We start from the raw sequence: 21,245 nt of genomic DNA on the forward strand, positions 1-21,245 counted from the left end.
AGGTCACATTCATCCAAAAAAAGTGCAGACAGAAGCTTTGATGTTATTACAATCATCACAACAATGATAGGTCTCGGGTTGCATACATAATAGAGAAAGCAAGTTTTCCAAAGTAAGCGATTTACTTTGACTTTTATTTTGACTTTTACATTTTAGAATGAATGCTCGCTCACACTTACCCAAAAGTGGTAAGCATATATTGCATGATGCGCAAAGGGGACTGCATCGTAAACGTGCCAAATTTCAGACAATAGCAAAGCCTGTTTCATAACAAGACATAGTTAAGACTATAAAGAAAAATGCACTGTTGCATTGACTGGAGAATGGCGGACAGTTTGTCTGAATAACTTTGATAGAGTTGTTGGTTCCTCTGGCGTTAAAGAAAACAAGGTTTCATATTCCAAGTATGGTTTTTGATGAGCAAAAATATGCTGATTTTAGGCACTGACTGGCAACAGTTGTGTAAGCAGTCATCAAGTCATCGGTGGGAAGCCTATGCTAGACTACAGTAGGATTATCAAAAGCTATAATTTAATGGCAAGGTCTGGCAGTTTTTTAATCTATCCATCTATCCATATTTCCAGAGCTCCGATATACGATAAGATAAGATATCATTGGAAACTTTGGGTTAAGTGTTTCTTTTTTTTATAGTAAGTAAACACACACACACACACACACACACACACACACACACACACACACACACACACACACACACACACACACACACACACACACACACACACACACACACACACACACACACACACAAGCTAGTTATCTCCTTTTGTTCCCTTTCGAAGGTGTCCTGGTTCTAGTCCAATTTCTGGTGCCGCAGTAGTTTCAGGTGATTGACCCTGTCAAGGGACTTAGACATGTCAGCAAATAGTATCCTGTTCATTGTGGGATGTCTGGTATCAGTGACTGTGAGCCCAGCATGAAGTGCATTTAAAAGGGCGGCACACAATGTGAAATTTATGTAACATTGCATCCACTGCAGAATCAAACAGCGACAGATACACACACACACTCTCAGCAAGTCAAACAAATAGTCTGAAAATGTCCAGTACCCCATTGTAATGAATTTTGATCCATTAGGAGAAGTGTAGTACTACTACTACATGGCCAGCAGGTGTTACTTTTGGCAACATAGAACAGAATTATCAACAAGAAATGACACAGGTAACAGTGTAGTAGAGTTATATTATGTGGTTTGTGAGCTATAGATTACAGTCATGAACATTAATAACCTGTATAACAACCCAGGCCAACTGATTATTCATGTGTGATAACAGGGCTCCTCCTTTGCTAGTCCTCCGTGGAAAATTTGTCTTGCTCTCCTTGAGTAATACGGGATATTTTTAGTATGGAAACACACAAATATTGCCTGAAGTAGAGCGTTCATTGATCATTGCTGGTACTGGACTCCATGGTGTAGGAAATTGTTGGGAGAAAATGTAAAAATAATAATAAAAAAATACAATGGTTAGGAGTGGAATTCGAGAAAACACACATTGAATATATGGACCTAAATACGATTTCATAACATTTAGTTGTATGTTTTGTGACTGAATAGTTATCCATTACAAAGGCAATGGGATGCAGTGTTCCTGTGCCTCAGTTGATTTACAGCCTAATTCACAGCCTTACTTTGTAAGACCAATTTTACAAATGAACAAGACTGGGTTTCCCCAAAGTATTTCAGCAATAAGATGTGTCCTAAATTGCAATGGAAGAAGCTAATATGATCTTACTGTTATTGCTTTTCAATAGCCTCATCAACAAAAGAAAAATGCACTTGAGAGTGAAACATAATAAGACAAAGGCACTTGTGTACTGCTTTCAGTCAATAATACAGACATGATAAGAAGTCATATGAATCACATCAGAGAGACAAGGATACTGGTGCTCGTGCAAATAATGATGAAAATAGATCTCACTATGTCCAGAGTATTTTTCTATTTGATTTTTCAAAGACTACCACTCCATGCATAATGATGTGGAGAACAAAAACTTAAAAACAAACTCTCCCAAGAGCAGAGGATTTTACCTAGGTATTCGATTAAGTACCTCTGAGAGCTAATAGTTCTCCTCCCTAACCCAGATGCTCTTAGTCAGTCTGTGCACAGACAACCTTCCTCCACAAGCTTGCACTATTAAACTTGGGGCTTCTGTTGCACCTGACAAGGAACAGGAGAGTGCAAGAACACCTTTGGATAGCAAAACAGTGAATCTGGGGACTGGGATTTAGGGTAGGTCCCTTCAAGTCCGTTGTTGATGTAACCCACATGACATAACTTCCCAATATTGCACTGAACATTTAATGCTATGTAGTTTCAGTGTTTATTGACATTTACAATTTACAGCACAATATTACTCACTAAGCTACATTGATTAAGATGTGGAGCTGGCTTTATCCTCAAGTTTGGCTTTGATTTCACTCAAGAGCTATTCCCTAACCTCCCACACAAAAGACCTTGATAACAATGGGGGTTTTTAAAAACAGCTGCTCAAGCTGAAGGAACTGTGAGGTATCCTTAAGAATAGGTCCTTTTTACAGTAGCTATGTCATTACCCTGCTATAACATGGTTGTAAAAAGGGCCTATTAACATTAGTGGTGATATATGATAAGAAACCTTATAAAGTGTTCAAAAAAAGGCAGATCAATTTAAATTGAATAAACCCCACATACTTGAAATTGTGTCTCCCTTTTTCCTATTGTTGACATATCTAATTTAAAATCAATTAAATGCTATTGAATGATATGAAAAGCAAAAATATGAATAATCTGCATTCATAACTCCTGATGTTTTGCAGTGCATGCAGCAATAGTAACACTCTCACCTTCAAAGAGTATCTTGAATCCACTGTTTGATCGACTGTTATCGGTGGTGAAAAGCAGATACAGAAAGTTACTGCTACTAAACAGGAACTGAGGGACCTGGGTTCCATTAAAAGAGCCAACCAGAGGAGAGAGCAGGTTGGGGCCGTCATGCACTTCCAGGAAGTCATAGCTGAGCTCCGTTTGAAACCTTAAAAATAAAGAGAGCAGAGAGAGGGAGATGCAGAGTACACAATTATTTGTATTCAAAACATTACTTCTGCTTTGACCGATTAGACAATTTGAAGCTATTGACCCAGTTTCGTCCGAAGAGAAAAGATTCTAATTTAATTTTATGGAGATAAATAAGACGAAATTGCTTGCACGACAATGACTTTTCTTTGGAACCTGAAATGGTATGGATCCATGGTCGCTCCCAGGTCTCTACATCATCAAACAAGTGACAATACAGTTCTAATGTTGCCATCAAAAAACACCTTCAGATAGTTTCAGCAAGAGAGAAGTCACACTTCTCTTTATTTTGAATGCAAAGAGCTTAAAAAAAGAAGCTGCATAAACTCGGCTTATGAAAACTTTGGCTCGTTTAAAGTGAGGAAGAGCACAAAAAAAGGTCTTTGTTTCTTTACAAAGGAGTGTGTCAGCACTGAGAAAGCGTTGATTATAAATATGAACATTTTATGGTTTCGCTCCTTAATGGTCGGGAATAAAGATCTTAGAGCAAAGACTATTTTTTTTCTTTTTATTGCAGCTCTCTAAGGAAGTGAGCGGGAGCCAGTAAGCAAAATAAAGAATTACTCGAGGCTTTCAACATTTTTGGAAACTAGGTCCAGGACTGTGTTCCACCTCTTCAGACTTTCTATTTCTAACTCAGAGGCTTCCAGGGATAGAGGAACGCCTTCTGTGTCTGAGCACATGTACACTAGTGCATACATTGATGCTTTCTGTCTGTGTGTATAGGTGTATGCGTGCGTGTGTGTGTGTGTGTGTCTCTACTATATATGCAGGTGTGTGTATAAATAGTACTCAGATGTAGTGCAGTATGTGGATATACGTAAAAAATTTTATGCAAGTATGTGTGTATCTTTTTTTTTTCTTCCACGGATGAGTTGTTGCAGCACTGTCATACAAACCTGTCGAAGCTGATCTTGATGGAGCTTCCCGGCTCGGCCTCAATGACCCACTCACAACTCAGGGAGTCTTTGTAGTAGCCTGGCCAGCCCGGGGAGAGGATGACACCAGACAGCCCTGAGTAGTGGCCCCCGCAAGGAGCTGGAAGAGCAGAGAGAGGGAAGAATGGTGGGAGGGATTGAGAGGATAAAGATATAAATTAAACACATAAATAGATCGGATAGGAGAAAAGGAAATCGCCGTTGTTTTATATAACTCGGTAATCTTTTTGTACACGCATGAAAAACATTGAAAGAAAGTAAATATAGGATGAGTCACTACAGGGCTGTAACCCTGTAGTAGAGCTGCATGTTCCACATAAACCCACTCACTTTTCTTTCTGTTCTATCTCTCTCTTCCTGCCTCAATAGTTGACACATCTGTCCACCGACCACACAATTATCAGCCATTCCATTTCAGTACCTTCACATTTGGGGATGAGTCCGCTCCACATGCCCTTGCCTTCCTCCAGATGGCATGTGATGGTGTCAGCTCCCTGCGTCTTGATGAAGCCCTCCTCACAAACCACTGAGATGGAGCTACCCAGTTGGAAGCTGTCCCCAAAGCGCCTGGCATTCAACGGTATGCCAGGGTCAGGGCACTCATTACGCCCGAAAGCTTGTAATGAGAAGAAAGAGAACACGATCTGGTGACAAACGCTCTTGTGTGAATGAGAAATGGGGGTCTTTGAGGAGTCGGGAGATAAGGGAAATGGATGTAGCTGTCTGTAGGAGACAAAAAAACTAACAGAGGTCTGCTCTGTACACCTGAGGGTGACAATAGTCTCTGTCTTCAGAGCTTGATGTGCCTTCGCCAGGAGAAAAAGAATTACGATGCTGTTGTATTAGGCAATGAGGCACAAGAGTTGGGAACTGTTTGCACTATCCTAAATGCTGCCTTTTTGTTTTGTTAAGGCACTCACGCTTCACTTGGGGTGCAATGTAGTATCATTTCTCCTTAAAGCTCATTTCTTTATAGCGTTCATTTAAAAAAAGACTGAAAACGTGCAAATACACACAAATTACTGGTACTGCTGAACTTCATCCCGTCCTTTAATAAGACATATGATTTCATTTTCTTTGCGCTATACCCTAGATCATTTTAGTTTCTTTGGTTAGATGTTTGTACGTTTTTGAAAAGCACACAAATTTAAGGCCTCAGTCAGCCGTGATATTTGCAAGGACACATTCACACTCATCCCTAACCATAAAAATGGTGGATGCAATTATTTGTTTCTAAATGCTTTACTATGCTAGGATTATTGCAATTTTATTGATCAAACATTCCCTTACTGCTATAAGTGATGTTGAACCCTCGTCCAGACATGGAGTGATCAGCCTGAAACTCCAGCTGCAGTACGTTGCTGTTGGACGTCAGGTGGGAAGGAACTTCGGCCCCTGAGAAGCGTCCTAGTATGGTGGCTCCTGACTGATCCCCGTCTTTGATAGTGAGGAAGTCATAGGGGGGCTCCAGGTCAAAGTCATTGAAGGCCAGGTGGATTCTGGAGCCAAGCTCAGAGATAATGAGCCACACGCAGTTAAGGTTGTTTCCATAGCCCTCTGGGTAGTCAGGAGACAACACTGTCCCCATGGGAGCGGTGAAGTTGGAGAAACAGGGGACTGTGTGATAGAGGGGACGAAATATATTAGTAATGATTTTAAAAGTTTAATATCCCAAGCAAGGCCATTTGTTTCACTGCAACTCTCACTGGTCACATGACAATGCACACTGTGGACTGTGCCATGACAGGACCGGCCACAAAGATCAGTGTAGAACAATGTCAGTCCTGTATAACTAGCTCAGCAATCAGGAGACAACACTGCTCCCATGGGTGCTGAGTAGTTCGAGAAAAATAAAACTAAGGGGGATGGGAACAGAGGAGTTAGTGTACAAAGATACAGACATACAGCTATATAAGCGCACAGGAATACTGCACACTGTCCCAATGGAACTAGAGACTTGATTTTTGTTAAGTATTTGGGTTAGGTATAGTGAAACTTACAGGAAGGGTTTAGGTTGCCTTGAGAAGGAACAATGTACAGTATTGTAAAGGCTTCCCTTCTCCTGAGTATTTGTATAGTGTAACAGTGTGTACCCTACATTCTTCTCTTTGAAATAACAAGGCAACCCTATCCTATCAATTTCCCATTTTACATTATATATGTTGCTGTTTACACACACAATGCACTGCATGGCCATTTAACAACACTGCAATTAATCCTCCGATAGCTTAGTGTCATTGTGAACTTTCCAAGCGCGTAAGTAATTGCTTCATTTGCCGTCATAAAAAAAACTATGGACTCACATATGCAGATGGGGATATTAGCCGACCACTGATTGTTGTTCTGGCAGGTTATCATCCTCTCCCCGATGAGCTCGAATCCAAACTGGCATTCAAAGCGCAGAACATCTCCATTTAGAAAGCCACTACCCTCTTGGTAACCGTACAGAGGTGTCCCAGGGTCACCACAACTCTCTTTGTCAATTTCTGTGGGTGAAAGGAGGAGGGGAGGAGGGAGGGAGGGATGGAAAGAGAGGAAAGAGTGAAAAGTAGAGAATTAAGTCAAGCCAAGTACTTTGAGGTACTTTTTTTTCCTTTAACATTTATCTATAAAGGTCCAGGTGAAGAGTCTGAGAGCCTGGTTGAGAAAGTTTCTTTAGAAGGAGATAGATAAGTGAGAGACAGTCAGGCAGGCAGGCAGACAGCTAGGACAGAAAGGCAGACAGGAAAATGGACTTGTTGCTTTACTGAAAGCGGCCTGAATATAGACAGAGAGATGATATCAGCACTACAGTCCTGTGTACCTTTATAGTTGATCTTGAAGCCGATCGAGCCCACACTCTCATCAGACTGGAGATGAAGCCACATCTGATGGGACATGCTGACAATCAGGTCTGGAACAAAGCTCCCAGTCAGCCTGCAGACAGGGAAACACAAATAAGTCACCATGGTATCAGAACCCACTTTCATCTTTCACACAGTTTTCAAAAGATCTTGTAAAATGTATTGAAACAAGAATTCGATGTTCTATAAGTTTTGTTTGTTGGTAAATATAGGGCGTGACAAAATGTGCAAGCCTTTACATAAATGGCATTAAATTCATTCAGAGGTTCTCTGCACATCAAACAATCAAATTATCCAAACAAATGCAGATCGAGCCAGCTCTGCAAGATATCAGACTGCATGAGCAATATCATAGTACAATACACATCCAAAGAAGTATTTTATGTGGTACTTACACTTGTATTATTGTTTTAGAATCACCTACTTCCCCTCCATCTCCAATTGTTAGCGAATCATACCCAATTTCTAGGTCGAACTCTTCGAAGTTGATCTGAATAACCTGTAATAAAATACAATGGGTGTTAGCATGCGGCATGGCAGTATTTGAGAGCATTAATAGTATTTAGAAACATACTATTGAAGCATTTACATCCAAGTCTTCCCACATGAAGTGCAGATAGTTTATGTACATATGTTGACATGTTAAACAATTTGTTTGCCAGCAACATTTTTTTTCAAATACAAGCCATTCTGTTCCCACCCAACTGTACCCAAGTGGTTCCAACCAACAGCTCTACCGACCGCCATTGCTGTCCTGAGAGTCGACGCTATTGTTGGTATTCATTTATATAAGCCAAACCCTCTCAATGATGAGCAGTAATTAAAAATGATTCTCAAGTTGTATTACCAAATAACCCGACATCTCATTTATTTGAAATTCACAACATGGCTGCTCATTTCAATAACTGGCCTTGAGAGAGAGTTTTCCTCGAGACAGCTGAACTGAAAGAGGGAAGCCTACCTAAAGAAAGGCCTATGTAATGCCTTATACGTTTTTGCAGGGAGACTACAACATGTTTGATCAATCCTGTAGAAACCTAAGACTTCCTCTTATCTCATAAGGTAGTTGAATAATATAGCCCACATTCTGTTACTTTATGAACTATGCAGAAACTACCCCTTAAACTCAAACCAACAATGAAGTCAAGAGAAAATAAAAGACAAACCTAGAACTCAACTCACATCAAATGTGTGACTGTTTATAGAATAAGGCTTTAACGAATAGGGCCTGTTCCGGCCAGACCTCGCAAACAAAAGGACACCCCAAACATCCTTCAAAGCAATATGGAAAGTGACAGCAGCATCTCTTCACATCAGCGCAGATCAAATACTAAAAAACAATCATGATAGGCAAATTTGAGAGTCCAAAATTTGTAATTGCCTGTCCGCATTCACCCTTGAGCTACATTTGTCGCCTGTCACTGGTCTCGATTTCGTCCCTTAAGAAATGTACATAACGTCACAAAAGATGACACACTCACTGATCACACTGGTTGCTGCTTACACTGATAATAATCATGTAAACAGAGTCTGCTGCAGAAACATGACACGATAAAGCCAAATTATCTCAACCTACACTTGGCCGACTTGGATTAGTGACGAAAGAAAGGATGTTGTAATAACATGATGACAAACATATGATGGCTGCTTGCTCAGCCTTAATGTCCCTTTCTATGGCCATTGGGAGGACAATGCCTGAGCAATATCCATGTATAACAGCCTCATTACATTGCATGTGTAAGCATAATTACTGTAATAACACTAATGGTCCAGGTTTCACTGCCAAGTCAATGGCGTGTTTGCCTAGGAGAGGGCACGGAGGCACAAATATATGGCACTTTCCAGTCCGAGTGAGTTCGGAATGTGTCTTAGTGGGTTAGTTATTGTTTATTAGCAGGAGAGCACTTAGTTGACACCCCTGTGTATAAGTATAAATCTCACTGGAATACCAATGGAGAGCCAGATTTGATGGACTGTAAGAGAGCAGTAATGACCATTAGGAAAACAGCTTTGACCTCTTCACACTGGGGAAAAGCTGACCTCATTCATTCTTAATTTATCTCCATTTCAGTTCCCCAAGACAAACTCCTGAAACTTTCACGAACTGAAATGCAACTCACTGCTATGTACAATAATGAGGGACAGTGACATTGAATTTAAAGTGAAAATACATGCATATTCTATTCTATCCCCACCTGGGAAAGCCCTTGGAAAATAGATGCATACATAAATGCGTATCCAGGAAGGGAATGTCCGGACAAATGCTCTACACCACAGGTAGGAGGGATTTACTCAATGACGGGATCACGGAAAAATGTCTATTTGTGTTTCCTATATCACTAATGAGGGACTGTTGCACTTGTTTATGAGAAAGACAAACGGGATAATACACTATATTACTTATACTGAATACTTTCATAATCTACGCCCAGGGATTTCTTCAATAAATGAATAAAGAAAAAAAAAAGCCAATATTTCATTTGTATACATACCATATTTACAGTGCAAAGAGACTGTTCTGAGGTACATTTTACAAGCAATAGCAAAGTAATTATAACCTGATAGGATAGCAGGTAATAATGGCAAACACATTTTCTCTGATGTCAGATAATTATCTTGACAGACCTTTGACAGTAACCACGGCCCTCTCATCTATATCTACAGTATCTGGTATTTATAACTTGAAAGTAACTGATTTATTCACGCTCTAAAGCAGATGTGAATAAGCACGGCACAAAACACGAGTTGGGCTGTACACTGTTGAAGCAACTGTAACTGACGAAAAATCATTTGGCATCCAAAGGCCTGTTTTTTGGATTGTCCTCACATGACAACAATAGCACTGGGTTTTCATTTGACTTGGTCCAAGAGGAAAAAAATACTACAAACTCAAAGAAGAACCCAGACTCTATTGCGCTACCTTGTTTGGATCGCTGGCTGTGATGATCCACACACACTGGGAGTTGCTCTCATACTGGATGGGGAAGTTAGGGGATGTAAAAGTCCCAGAGGGTCCTTGTAGATTCGACCCACACGTTTTTACTGCAATAACATTAACATGAAGACAAAGAACAATAAAACGCATTAAGTTAAAAGATTCTTGATTATTCAAAAACATGTATTCGAATACAATAGGATTGTTTTTCACAATTCATAATAAATGTGCTCAGAAGGGAGAGTAATAACTCCTGCATTGTAATATGACAGAAAGTTAACATATTGTTTGCACAAGTAGATAGAAGGTCTATTAGCTGCACTTTCATTAATCAAATTCTAAAAGGTGCTCCAGGTATTATGACACACAGAAAAACAGGCAGAGCATTTCGGAATGGAAAAGTAGAGTGCTGCAGCAGAGGCCCTCATACATAATTAACAAAAATGAACTTTCCTCTATCTGCATAGAGCCTATATCCAGAGGCACTGCCTTAATCAAACTGTTTTATTAGCTCTTCAGAAGCCTCGCTCACCCTTGCAGACGGGTCTGTGGTCGCTCCAAGCAGCAAAGACTTCTGCTACGCGCTGGCAGGTAATTGTTTTGGAACCCTGTAGCACATGGTCTTCATCACAAGTAAATTGAGCCGTTGCTCCGATGCTGAGAAGATAAGAAAACACTATTAACGCCTGAAAAAGCAATCAATTCATGAAAAATGTCTCTCGATGAAATATCAGAATCATTATTTATTTGATGTCATTCATAGGCGGGTTTACATTGCACTGTGCATCAATATATACAATTCAGTGGACACATTTGAATTCATCAATTTATTTATTAAATTGCCCTCATTCCCAAAACTTAGATTACCAATGTCCCAGTTAAAAATGATCACCAGTGACACCCTTTAATGCAGTGACCTAAACTGATAAACACCTCCATTATGTTTATATAAGAATGCTAGAAATGAATTATATTGCAAGCTAACATAGTCCAGGGGAGAGAGACACAGAAGATGTATATATTTCATGGACAAGGAAATGTACACTCAGTTGTGCAGGGACCTGAGAGTAGACATAACTGTGACAGGGGGCTAAATCTTCCAACTGACTCAATATTTGAACTTTTCTAAATGAGTTCACTGTGTCGCATTCTGACAAAATGTCAAAGCAAATAGCCTTGAAGTGGTTATGTATGTTATTCTCCCTGAAAGCTGATTGGGTCTGGTTCATGAAAAAGAAGACAGACTATACTTCATGATATTAGCAAGAACATTATCCATGACCCCGGCAAATAGAGAAAACCTTCCATATGTGAGAGTAATGTAACAGCAGGATGTCATAACAAGACTAAAACTGGGTTTATGTGCACAGATGTCGTTGACTTGATAAATAGTGACAGCAATACTTGGAATATGCTGCATGCCATAATACTGAAATTGGATGGAGAGCATACTGCCCCGCTCCTTAACTTCGACATAAATCTGAGCCCCATCACTTCAGCCGCAGCACCGACTCACCTGAAGTTGGAGCCGACCCGTTTGCCATTCTCCGTCTCCCCTGGGTCAGGACAGTAATTAGACACCTGTTTGATTCCTCCTTCATTCACTGAGAGAGAAAGAGAAGGACCAAGAACTCTGTGAGAGAAATACTCTGTGCTTTCAGAACACACCCCACTGCAGTAAAAACACTTGAATACTAGATAACTCTGTCTGTTTGAACGGTCCGTGGTTATGTTTGGTAACAGAATCATGTCAGGGTTTCGCATACATTGATGCATTTGTGGCGGCTCGCCACAATATCAACATCGACTGCCAAATTGGATAAAATCTTATACGATTGCATTGATTCGCTGAGCCCCTTCCTGCTCGCTCTCACTAACACATTGACGGCAGACCTGTTTTTGAGTATCCCCTCCTCTTCACGCAACACTCTTAATGAAAACATGATCAAGCACTGAAGGAAGGATGGTTTTGGGCTTTATCCCGCAGAGAAGAGTTCACAAATGGTTAGTATCATGAACGCCTCTGCACCAAAATGGATGCATTCAAGTTAACACTGATAAGTTAGTCTATCTGTGTTCTTAAAACAACACTGGCAATCTCACAGACCGAACTCTTTGAATACGTTATTAGCCAGCATATGAGGAGCTTAACAACAGCTATAAATTAGTGTTGGACTACAGCTAGGTTGTTGAGGTTTGCTCGCACACGTCAGCCACCACCACAAATAGAATCTAATTCTGTGGGGAAACACTGTGACAATACCAGATTTTCACTACACGATTCAGGATCGAATTCACGATAACAATAGTACTGCGATATCTATGGAACATTTTGAAAATAAATTGTAATGCTTGCTAGACTTTGTTTATTGTGCATTTTGTCTATTTTACTGGCAAATGAATTACACACAAAACGCAAGCGTAGTGAGGTGGAGAAAGAGTCTGTAACAATAACTTTATAAAAGCGGGATTTAGGAAGAGCTAGATTATTTACACAATAATGTCATATATGTGTATTATCAAGGTGAAATCAATATTACATTTTTTACGGTGCATCGCGAAACCCTTAGTCAGATAGTAAATCGGATAAATCATCCTAATCTCTTTTAAAGTTAGAGACTTTCAATTGCCAGTTATTTGGCAGCGCTGCTGTGTACATACACACAAGTGTTTTTGCGATATTGAGTGAGTGCCAAAGGTACCTGAGCTAGACAAAATAGAGGGAAATATATCTGGGCCGAACAGGGACTAAGAGGATTAAATAACCTTCAACTATCAATTGCAGGAGCTACAATAATCACTCAGTGAGACTCTTCATACATAATAATAGTTTAAGCACACCAGATAAAGCCTTGTAGATATGCTTTCATATAGAGTACAGCCTTTACTACGGTGCAACTGTAGAGAGGTTAAAAGGACTTTTAACAAGCTCATCTCATCATAAAACAAAGACGCACGCGTTGGAAATGAAATTCATGAGATACGTAGCATCCTAATCTTCATTACGGTTTGTTGTAATATTTGCCATAAGACATCATCTCCCCCACACAAAGACCTTTCCGTTTTAACGTGAGAAGCTCTACCCAGCATGTGTTACCTTTCTTTGACTTCTTTCAGGGAGTTGATTAGCTTTGAAGTTAATTGTTGCTGGTAATAATACAGTTATGGGTTCAATTATATGCAATGAATCCACAAGGCATATGAGGCATGTTTTCATAGTATTTTCAATGATACACAGTATTGCCTTGTGGAAAAGATTACAGCCCTCTGCATTATTCATGTCTCCATGCAATGCCGAATCTATGACACATAAGGTAATAAAGATTACAACCTGTTATCACTGAAGTGCTTAGCACACTGTGGAGTTAGAGGGAATTGCGTTCCAGATTTATGTTAATGACGGAGCTCCGCAAGCAATTAGAATTCATTCACTTCGGTCTGAAGTGTACACAAATCATCTGACAAGTGAGTGGTCACTCAACCTTGACTACTGCTGTGTGTGTGTGTGTGTGTAGATCACACAGTGCATGAACATAAGTCGACCTCGTGTGCTGCTTGAATAGTACAGAATGACACATTGGGGGATTTGGCCGACTGAAACTGATCAAATTCAGCATTTTGCTAAAATATACATAACTAGGCAGGATTCAGCTGAGTGTCGGGACAGGAAGTCCGGGACAACAAGGTAAATAGGTCATCAGAAAGAAAAAGAGACTGCACTTCTGCAAAATCTAGTACTGTAGCTTAATTCCTTCACCAAATGATGCAGCAAAAAAAAGAAGAAGAAAAAAAAGAGACAAGAAGGAGACAAAGACTCAGAACTCAAGCCCTACATAAACAAAAAAATCCAAACAATGAAAACAGTTGCATAAGAAAAATAAAAGACTTACTCAAAGACAGTTTGTTAGTGTTGTCCTTCCCTGGTAATAATTTTACCCCTCTGGATTTAAGCTCTCCAGAGCTTTTCACTGGTTGAGAGCAATAGAAAGAGTTAATTAGATAAAAGAAGTTACAGTATTAGATGTGAGAAGATACAGTTCAAGTGTTTCTTTCTCTGGATAATACTTGGTCCTATGAAGAACATCAAAAATGTAATTGCTACTGATGTGCAGTACACCCTTTTTCAAAAGAAATGAGTCCAACGGCTCTGATGCATTCCTAAGGGTTGCCCTGGCAATCCTATAAAAGCTAAATTAGTTTCTCATGATTGCTTGTTCATTTTGCTAAGACATATTAAACAGTGGATGGAAATTGATTGGTCAGAGCAGATTTAATGGTTACAGCTTGTAGGCGGGGGGAGGGAAATACTACGCAGTATCAACTAGCAGCCCAAGGAGTGCAATGCTACATCTTAAGAAAGTCTAATTAAAACCGATTGCACACACAAGGCAGGTGATGCAAGTGGCTGTCATCATTTTGAAGTGTCAACAGAATAGCCAAAAGCAATGAATGACGTATCAAAGAAAAACAAGGATATTTGAATTTGAAAGCAGTGAGACGATGCCTCTCGTCTGAACGGCACTGGAGGTCAAATGGTTAATTCAACCCGTTAAAAACACAATGCTCAAAAGCACACTGCGTCGTTGCTTAAAACACGGCACAACAATGCACTGCAAGAAGATGAGAAATGGGATTTGTCGTGCAATTGATTTGATGTCTTTATTTACAGTGAGTTTCCACACATGCACGTTACTGAAAGCTTTTAACAGAGCCGTTTATGGTGAAGGTGCAGGTTTCACATGTGGCTTGGGGCCAGATTTTAAGCCTTTATGGTAGAGTATAAGCAGCACACACTGACTTTAAAGTCACGCCACAGAACAATGTCAGGGTAATGGATTATTGAGCTGACAGAGCTGAGTTTTTATAAGAGGAAAGTATATGCAGTATTTATCTCTTACATTTTTGATTTAACAAGGCCCTTTGAAGTCAATGGTTTGAAGCACAAAAGACCTTAATGCCCTCTACAGACGGGGTATTAATCACACTGTTTAATATTCAGTTAACAAAGATCAAAAACAGTGTTGTAATTGCAGTGTGTTTATCTTAAGATGATCCCTTTTCATTCAAGCAGGGGTCCCTCTGTTACGATGTGCAAATGAAGTAATCATGTCTTACCTTGATACTGAGCCCTGAAGCCTTTGTGGCGGTGGTTGCTCTCTGTCACAAAATGCAGCCGCAGCCAGTTTTTGTTGCTGATGATTGGTGCTGGAATATTCATTCCAGTTATCCTGAGTGTAAAGAGTCACAAATAAACGAAAACACATGTTATCCGTTTTAACCTTAGTTCAACTACACAGCTTCCTTGTCACTAGTGTTCTTGTGTCACCATAATCACCTACAAAAAAGGGAAAAACTGAATGAAAACCGTGGAGAAAATGATGTTGACTTCACAATAATTAGAGGTATGCACACACGCGTGCACTTGTTTGCACGCGTGTGTGCTTTACCTACAGTATGAGCAGTTGTCTTGACTCAAGTCTGTGTGTGTGTTCCTTCTGTCTTACTGTCTGTATTGGTGTTTTAGATCAGAGGTTTTATGCAGCGCATGGCTGCAGCATCAGGGACCCTCTATAATTGTAGAGATTTAAAGCTTCTCGGGTCGTTCTCATTTGTCTGGCTCACCAGCTCTGGCTTTTTTCCTTTGCCCAGCAATCCCTGCACCACACCCTGTCGTACCACAGTCACAAAGCCATTCTAGCTATCAAACAGGAGCTTGGGATAGGCTTTAAAGAAAGCATGGTGCATTTGAGCCCTTGGTTCCCAAATTAGAAAGAAAAAACGGTGTTAAGTTGTTGTTTTGCGTTTGTGTGTATGTGCCCACACCCGTGTTTGTCTTTTTTATTGTGTGCCTGTGTGTGTGTGTGTAAAGGTGTGTTTATTTTTGTTTAAAGTTTGTTTTTCGATGTAATTTCTAACGCATTCACTGCAGAGCCACCAGAGGGGCAGGCAGACAAAATAAAAATGAGAGAAATAAATGTGGCAGTGAGTAAGTGAGTGATGAGGGAAAACAAAGGGGAGAGGGTGACTTTTTCCCCTCGGTGGCCATTGCAGATATAGAGAAATGCATAACCAAGTCTCCTTATTTTGATTACACTACTGGTTCCTGCCATTTAAATCTGAACTGTATTACTTCAGTGAGAAAAATGACATCTGTCAGACAGATTTAAGGCTGCTGCATATTTTATTGTTAATTAATCAGCAAACTAAATGCAATCTTTATCATTTTAATCCAAATTATCCATCACAAAGGGAGATGATGGCAGCTCCCGGTGAAGAGTTAAAAGGTAATAGATTTTCACACAAAGGTTGACCTTTACTTTCATTGCATTGATAAAATGCTAATGACACAAATATACGGGCAGAATGATAAACAGCAGCCTTCAGGTAGCTAGACTATTTAGAAGAATCTGCCTTCATGTTTTCTGTAGTGGAAGCTGCAAATTATCACACGATTTCTGCTAGAAGTCGAAAAGAAAACGGATGGTGACAATAAAGCTTCACCCATCCAGAAGTTGCATAGATGCTTCAGGCAGAACAGGAGTGATGTTACAAATTTAAGACCTGCGGAGGTGAATATACTGTTATCGTCACAGCAAAGTATGGCAGAGTAAGAGAAACATGATCTGCCATCAACAGTAAATAAAGGCTTAATGACACCTTACAGAGGACTTACTCCAATGTGTATCTGTGTGCGGCAAGCCATTCTCTTAATTTATACAATAATGGTGTGCCTGCCCCCCCCCCTCTCTGCTACATAAAAACAACGCGAGGACAAAGAAAAAAATAAAGTTTAAAGTATTGCGACATCATTTGGGGGGCGCCCGGTTTGTACAGAGGTCCAAATGAACACAAATGTGCTCAAAGGCTGCAGTCAGAGAAGGAAGACTTAAAAGAGAGACTTGACCTGAGAAACTGATGTCTTGCACGCTGAAATGATCTTTTGCTTTCTTTGATGACTTGTATCTCAAGATGTCCTAACTGTTTATGTCTAGACTGTGATCACATTTTTAACTGCAGTCAAAAGGTTATGAAAAAGGTACTCGTGGAGAGTGAGCTGCCTAGTCTCCTAAAAACAGATAAGAACAAGTGAGTGTTGTCTTCTGTTTTCTCATTGCATCTCCCTCATTGCATATTGAGGGTTGTATAGGTATCACGGTGTACAGCGGTATTAAAATGTACGTTATCATATCGTGGACATTTGCTTATCTACAGTTAAGCAGTACTGCTAACATGGAAATGAACATGCTTCAGTTATATAACATGTTTTTTTATCAGGTTTATAATAATACTAATAATATAAATCTCACTCAGGCTATTCGTTCCTGCATAGATATATATTATGCCTTTACAGAGATTACTTATGAGTGCAGTGTTTTTATGTGCTTGGTTCCATCCAAATGTCAGCATGCTTCATGTCATTGATTTGGGGCGTCTCAAGGAATAATGGTAGATTCTGACATAGGTTGGTGAGGCACCAAAGTGGTCCGGATTGGACAGGATGAGGGGTTAAAGGGAACGTGGCAATCTCATCAAAATACCAACGTAACGAGTCCCAATGTGCAGTGGCTGTGGCCAAATGTGGCCTTGAGAGCAGAGCAATGAGTTGAAATCTCTGGTGTCTCTACTTCGTTTGACAGTGAGGCGGGTTATACATAGGTTCACCCCGGATAATGAGCTATCAATTCAAATTTGTCAAAAAAAAAAAAAAAGATTGGGCCAGGTGATCTTTTCCTCCCACCTTTCCTCCCACCCACTTTCTATTAAGAAAAAAGCCAGAATTGTTTTAAGAATATTTTTTCTTATAAGGAAAAAGCTGTTGCTCTCTATATCTTCCTCGAGTTACCCCCTCAACAGAAACTGCTCAGGTGTTGTAATTATACAGTTTGGTGCCCAGTAGATTGACCTCTGAGAACAGTAAGCTGTCTACCCTGTGGCTCCTTACATTAATTGCCCTGGTGGAATACCTGGGTCAGTTGTCAATTCAAATTCCTTGAATTGAACATTCTTGGCAGTCAGACAGCAGTAGAGGATAGCTTTTATCAGAGATATTCTGATGGGTTATATTTTGCCTGGGAAGATCAATAATAAATCCCAGGAAGAAGAAATTGAATCTAATACACATGGTAATTTAACCAAAAGTTTGTAATTTAGCTGCAGGGCACTTCTTCTTGCTCTCAACCTGCTTTGAATATTGTATTCTTCCTCGGTCGCCATTTAGCCACTCCGTTGGAATAGGGTAGTTCGTAGTCAGTGACCCAAACAAATATTGGCAGATTGCTCGGCGAGATAGAAATCTATTCTAAAGCCTCTGCTTTCTTAGTACGTTCACAACATGCAGAGTAAGGTTACAGAACGCAATCCAAAAAAAATATGCAAAGAAACTGGAAGCTAGGAAGGTAGACAATAAGGATGTGCATAGAGAGAAAAACCTAAATAAATAGATCAGAACATTTTCTAATCAAATTTCATTGCATATAAGCAGGAAAGGTATCAAACACCCGCAAAGTCTTTCAGGTTTTATGTTCCGTGTCCATATTTGAAAAAAATGAGTGACGTGTAATCTACAGCTTGTTGATTTTGCCCTTTGTGAACAGGGCTTTACAATCATATTAAAAGGTCAGGAGAATAACAAAGAAGGTTTTTTTCTTGGTTGAGCCAGACTCCAATGTTGGCTTTTGTCAAAAGGAAACTGAGTTTTTTTGTGTCTATTTTCACTGTGATTGATGTGTAGCCTCATATCAACCCTTCCCAATGTGACGACGATGGGAATCAATACACTCATTTGCAGACATCTGATAGAAATCTTCCAATTGATAAAAGCTGCTAAGAGGTGTCAGCAAAACATATTTCTTTACCCATGGTCTTGAATTTTGAATTCAACTATCAGTAATTGTTTTTTTTACTATTAGTCATAACCAATCATCCACTTTCAGGAAATTGCCTTGCAAAATTGGGCAGTTCCAAATGTTGCTACATTTTTCCTTTTATAACAACTATTACATATGCCAAAATTAAATAAATATTCAAATATTTTCAGTAATTACATACAGTATTTGTTGAATATATGTGTTCATTCATTATTAACTGATTATTTTTGCCATTTCCTATTCTCCAGTACTGAAGTAGGCTGAAAAAGGTTAAGAGAAGACGTTGAATCTGGCTGACTTTGAGGTTTGAGGCTGTCAATCATCGTTAAGCAGCTCTAAACCTCAAGGGTACATTGACAGTTTGCTTGTCTCTGCCTGCAGCTGGTGCTATATGTTAGAACGCTTGAAAGTTTCGCTGTCCAGCGGCCTTGTACACAGTCAAAGAGAGAGGTAGCGAGAGCAATGATTTTTATGGGCATGTGAGAATTGCCCACTCTGAATCGTGTTTGTTTGCTTACCTGGACGAGTTGAAGCTATCTCTCTAAAATTCTGGTCCCGCTGCACTCAAGCTCACCGAGTCCCACTAGAATTGTAGGGTTTAAAACGAGAACTCGGCCTGACAGCCTCTGACATACAATAACATCATCTTTGGAGTTTCAAAGCATTCGAGTGATGCATGGTGACCAGTCACCACACACACACACACACACACACACACACACACACACACAAGTAACAACTCCCGCCAATAAAGGCACTGCTTGTTGAGCTGCTTTGCCTGCCTAAATTACACAGTATGTGTATTTTCTTCTTATTCTTGGGCACTGGGCTGCAAACAAAAACTCAGCTGAAGATTTCAGTTTACTCGTTGGGGTTAAGACTCCATTGAAGTATCGCCCGATAACAGACAGGGTACCTGGAAAGGTATGGATTACCTGACATCTTTCCAATTGCTTGGGCCTTTAGATAAGGTTATAGATAGAGAAGTATAAGAAACCCTGTTTTAGATGGAGGTAATAATAAAGTGTTCCCTGAAAGTATATGCATGGCATGTTAGATGCCATTGGTTAAAACTCAACATTTGTGTTTATATTACATTTCCTTGTTTACAGATGTGATTTATTTTGGCTTAATGTAATACATTCATGCAATTTATTTGCAATTCAGTTGTTGTTTAGGAAACCTTCTAATGCAAACCATTGCTACATAGTCAGTGCTAAAATAAGACCCTCTATAAATGTAACTCAAATTAAACAATGCATTTTCTTCAGTGCCCAGTATACCTTGCTTTTCATATCAAGGATTAATGAGACCGTGAGGAGTTGAAGTGTGGTACAGAGCATTGGCCAGTAAATTATTTGATAGACATTCGTTTTTGCTTCCACTCAGCAACAACAGTCTCTCCAATGTGTGACGATATTTCATGACCAGAGGACTTATGAATAAAACTAAATAGTAATTAAACGTATGTAAGTAACAAACCACTTGGAGCCATTTTTCTGAAATCCTAAAAAGCAGGGAGACAACACAAAACATTTTTCTGTCGGCGTAAGAGTTAATTTCGGAGCTTTTATACCTAAGAGAAGAGGGTTACTTGATGGTCTGTCAAAACAAATCAGAGTCATTTCATATCAGCTCGCTGTCAAACTCTCTTAAGCTCCGTCAACATGCAATACTTAGCAGTCATCACCACACTCAGAGCACCTCTCCTTTTGACTCTCTGTCTCCCACTGACACAGTGTCTGCCTCTCTCTCTCTCCCTCTGACTTCGGATGACAACTCTCAGGGACAACAAAGCTTGTAGCTAAGTGATTGATTAGAGCTTCTTTCAGCCAATTATAATTAACGCCCGGCAGGATCACATAAACCTGGCAAATGCTCCCATTCACTCAGGACATGGAAGAGATGGATAACCTTAGCCTCAAGGTTGGGGGGGTCAAAGCCATTTCACATTTCCTTGTTTCAGTTGGGAATGACTTCTACATTACGCCTATGCAGAAAGCCATAAACCAAAGTGTCTGAGGGCTGCTTTTTAAACAAAACTCTGTTGAAGATTTCAAGTGCACATTCATTTGAAATATGAAAATGGAATCATGTGCCCTCTCTGTGAATTCATTGAATTCATTTAGAACCACTACGCATACTTAAAACATTTCCCTGCACACAACTGTCCATGAAAAATCATAAAAAAGGTACATTTGCATGGCAGCTGTCTTTTTCCCTGAAGTTTCCAATGCATGCGGCTGATTTTAAAGTGCTGCTCTTATAAAATATTACATGGTCATGCTCCACCATACGCACAGAACCTTTGTTCTGCTTCAAGATTACAGCAGGCAGGCCTCCTCGTTATCCCAAGAACTAAGGCATCATCCTCAGGCAGTACAGCCTCGTCTTACCCCTCTTTGGAATACATTTAGAGCTGCCGATACAGAAGCCAGCTCTCCAGCAGTCCGTCAATCTAGACTCAAAACGTGTTTATTCTCTCTATGTGAAACCTTTTTTTTTTTGTTATGATGAAATATACAGTAGTCCAGTCTCTATAGCGCACAAAAATGACTCAGATAGGGAAATAAATGATATCATCAAAC

The 21,245-nt window shown here is 39.9% G+C and overlaps 1 protein-coding gene across 1 annotated transcript in view; it reads right to left on the reverse strand.

Moving 5' to 3' along the window:
* LOC306699603 (CUB and sushi domain-containing protein 3-like) overlaps window positions 1-21,245 on the reverse strand; it is a gene marked incomplete at both ends in the record, with an annotated part of 199,653 nt that overhangs the window by 128,582 nt on the left and 49,826 nt on the right. Inside the window, 12 exons of the mRNA XM_079164257.1 lie at window positions 2,846-3,033; window positions 3,974-4,112; window positions 4,434-4,628; window positions 5,303-5,629; window positions 6,316-6,498; window positions 6,816-6,928; window positions 7,251-7,354; window positions 9,776-9,897; window positions 10,323-10,447; window positions 11,307-11,394; window positions 13,681-13,758; window positions 14,906-15,018. Of these exons, the coding sequence (XP_079020383.1) occupies window positions 2,846-3,033; window positions 3,974-4,112; window positions 4,434-4,628; window positions 5,303-5,629; window positions 6,316-6,498; window positions 6,816-6,928; window positions 7,251-7,354; window positions 9,776-9,897; window positions 10,323-10,447; window positions 11,307-11,394; window positions 13,681-13,758; window positions 14,906-15,018 (1,775 nt within the window). The remainder of the gene's footprint in view (window positions 1-2,845; window positions 3,034-3,973; window positions 4,113-4,433; window positions 4,629-5,302; window positions 5,630-6,315; window positions 6,499-6,815; window positions 6,929-7,250; window positions 7,355-9,775; window positions 9,898-10,322; window positions 10,448-11,306; window positions 11,395-13,680; window positions 13,759-14,905; window positions 15,019-21,245) is intronic.

This window comes from Pholis gunnellus, assembly GCF_910591455.1.
Source record: "Pholis gunnellus genome assembly, chromosome: 8".
NCBI classification, from domain to species: Eukaryota; Metazoa; Chordata; class Actinopteri; order Perciformes; family Pholidae; genus Pholis; species Pholis gunnellus.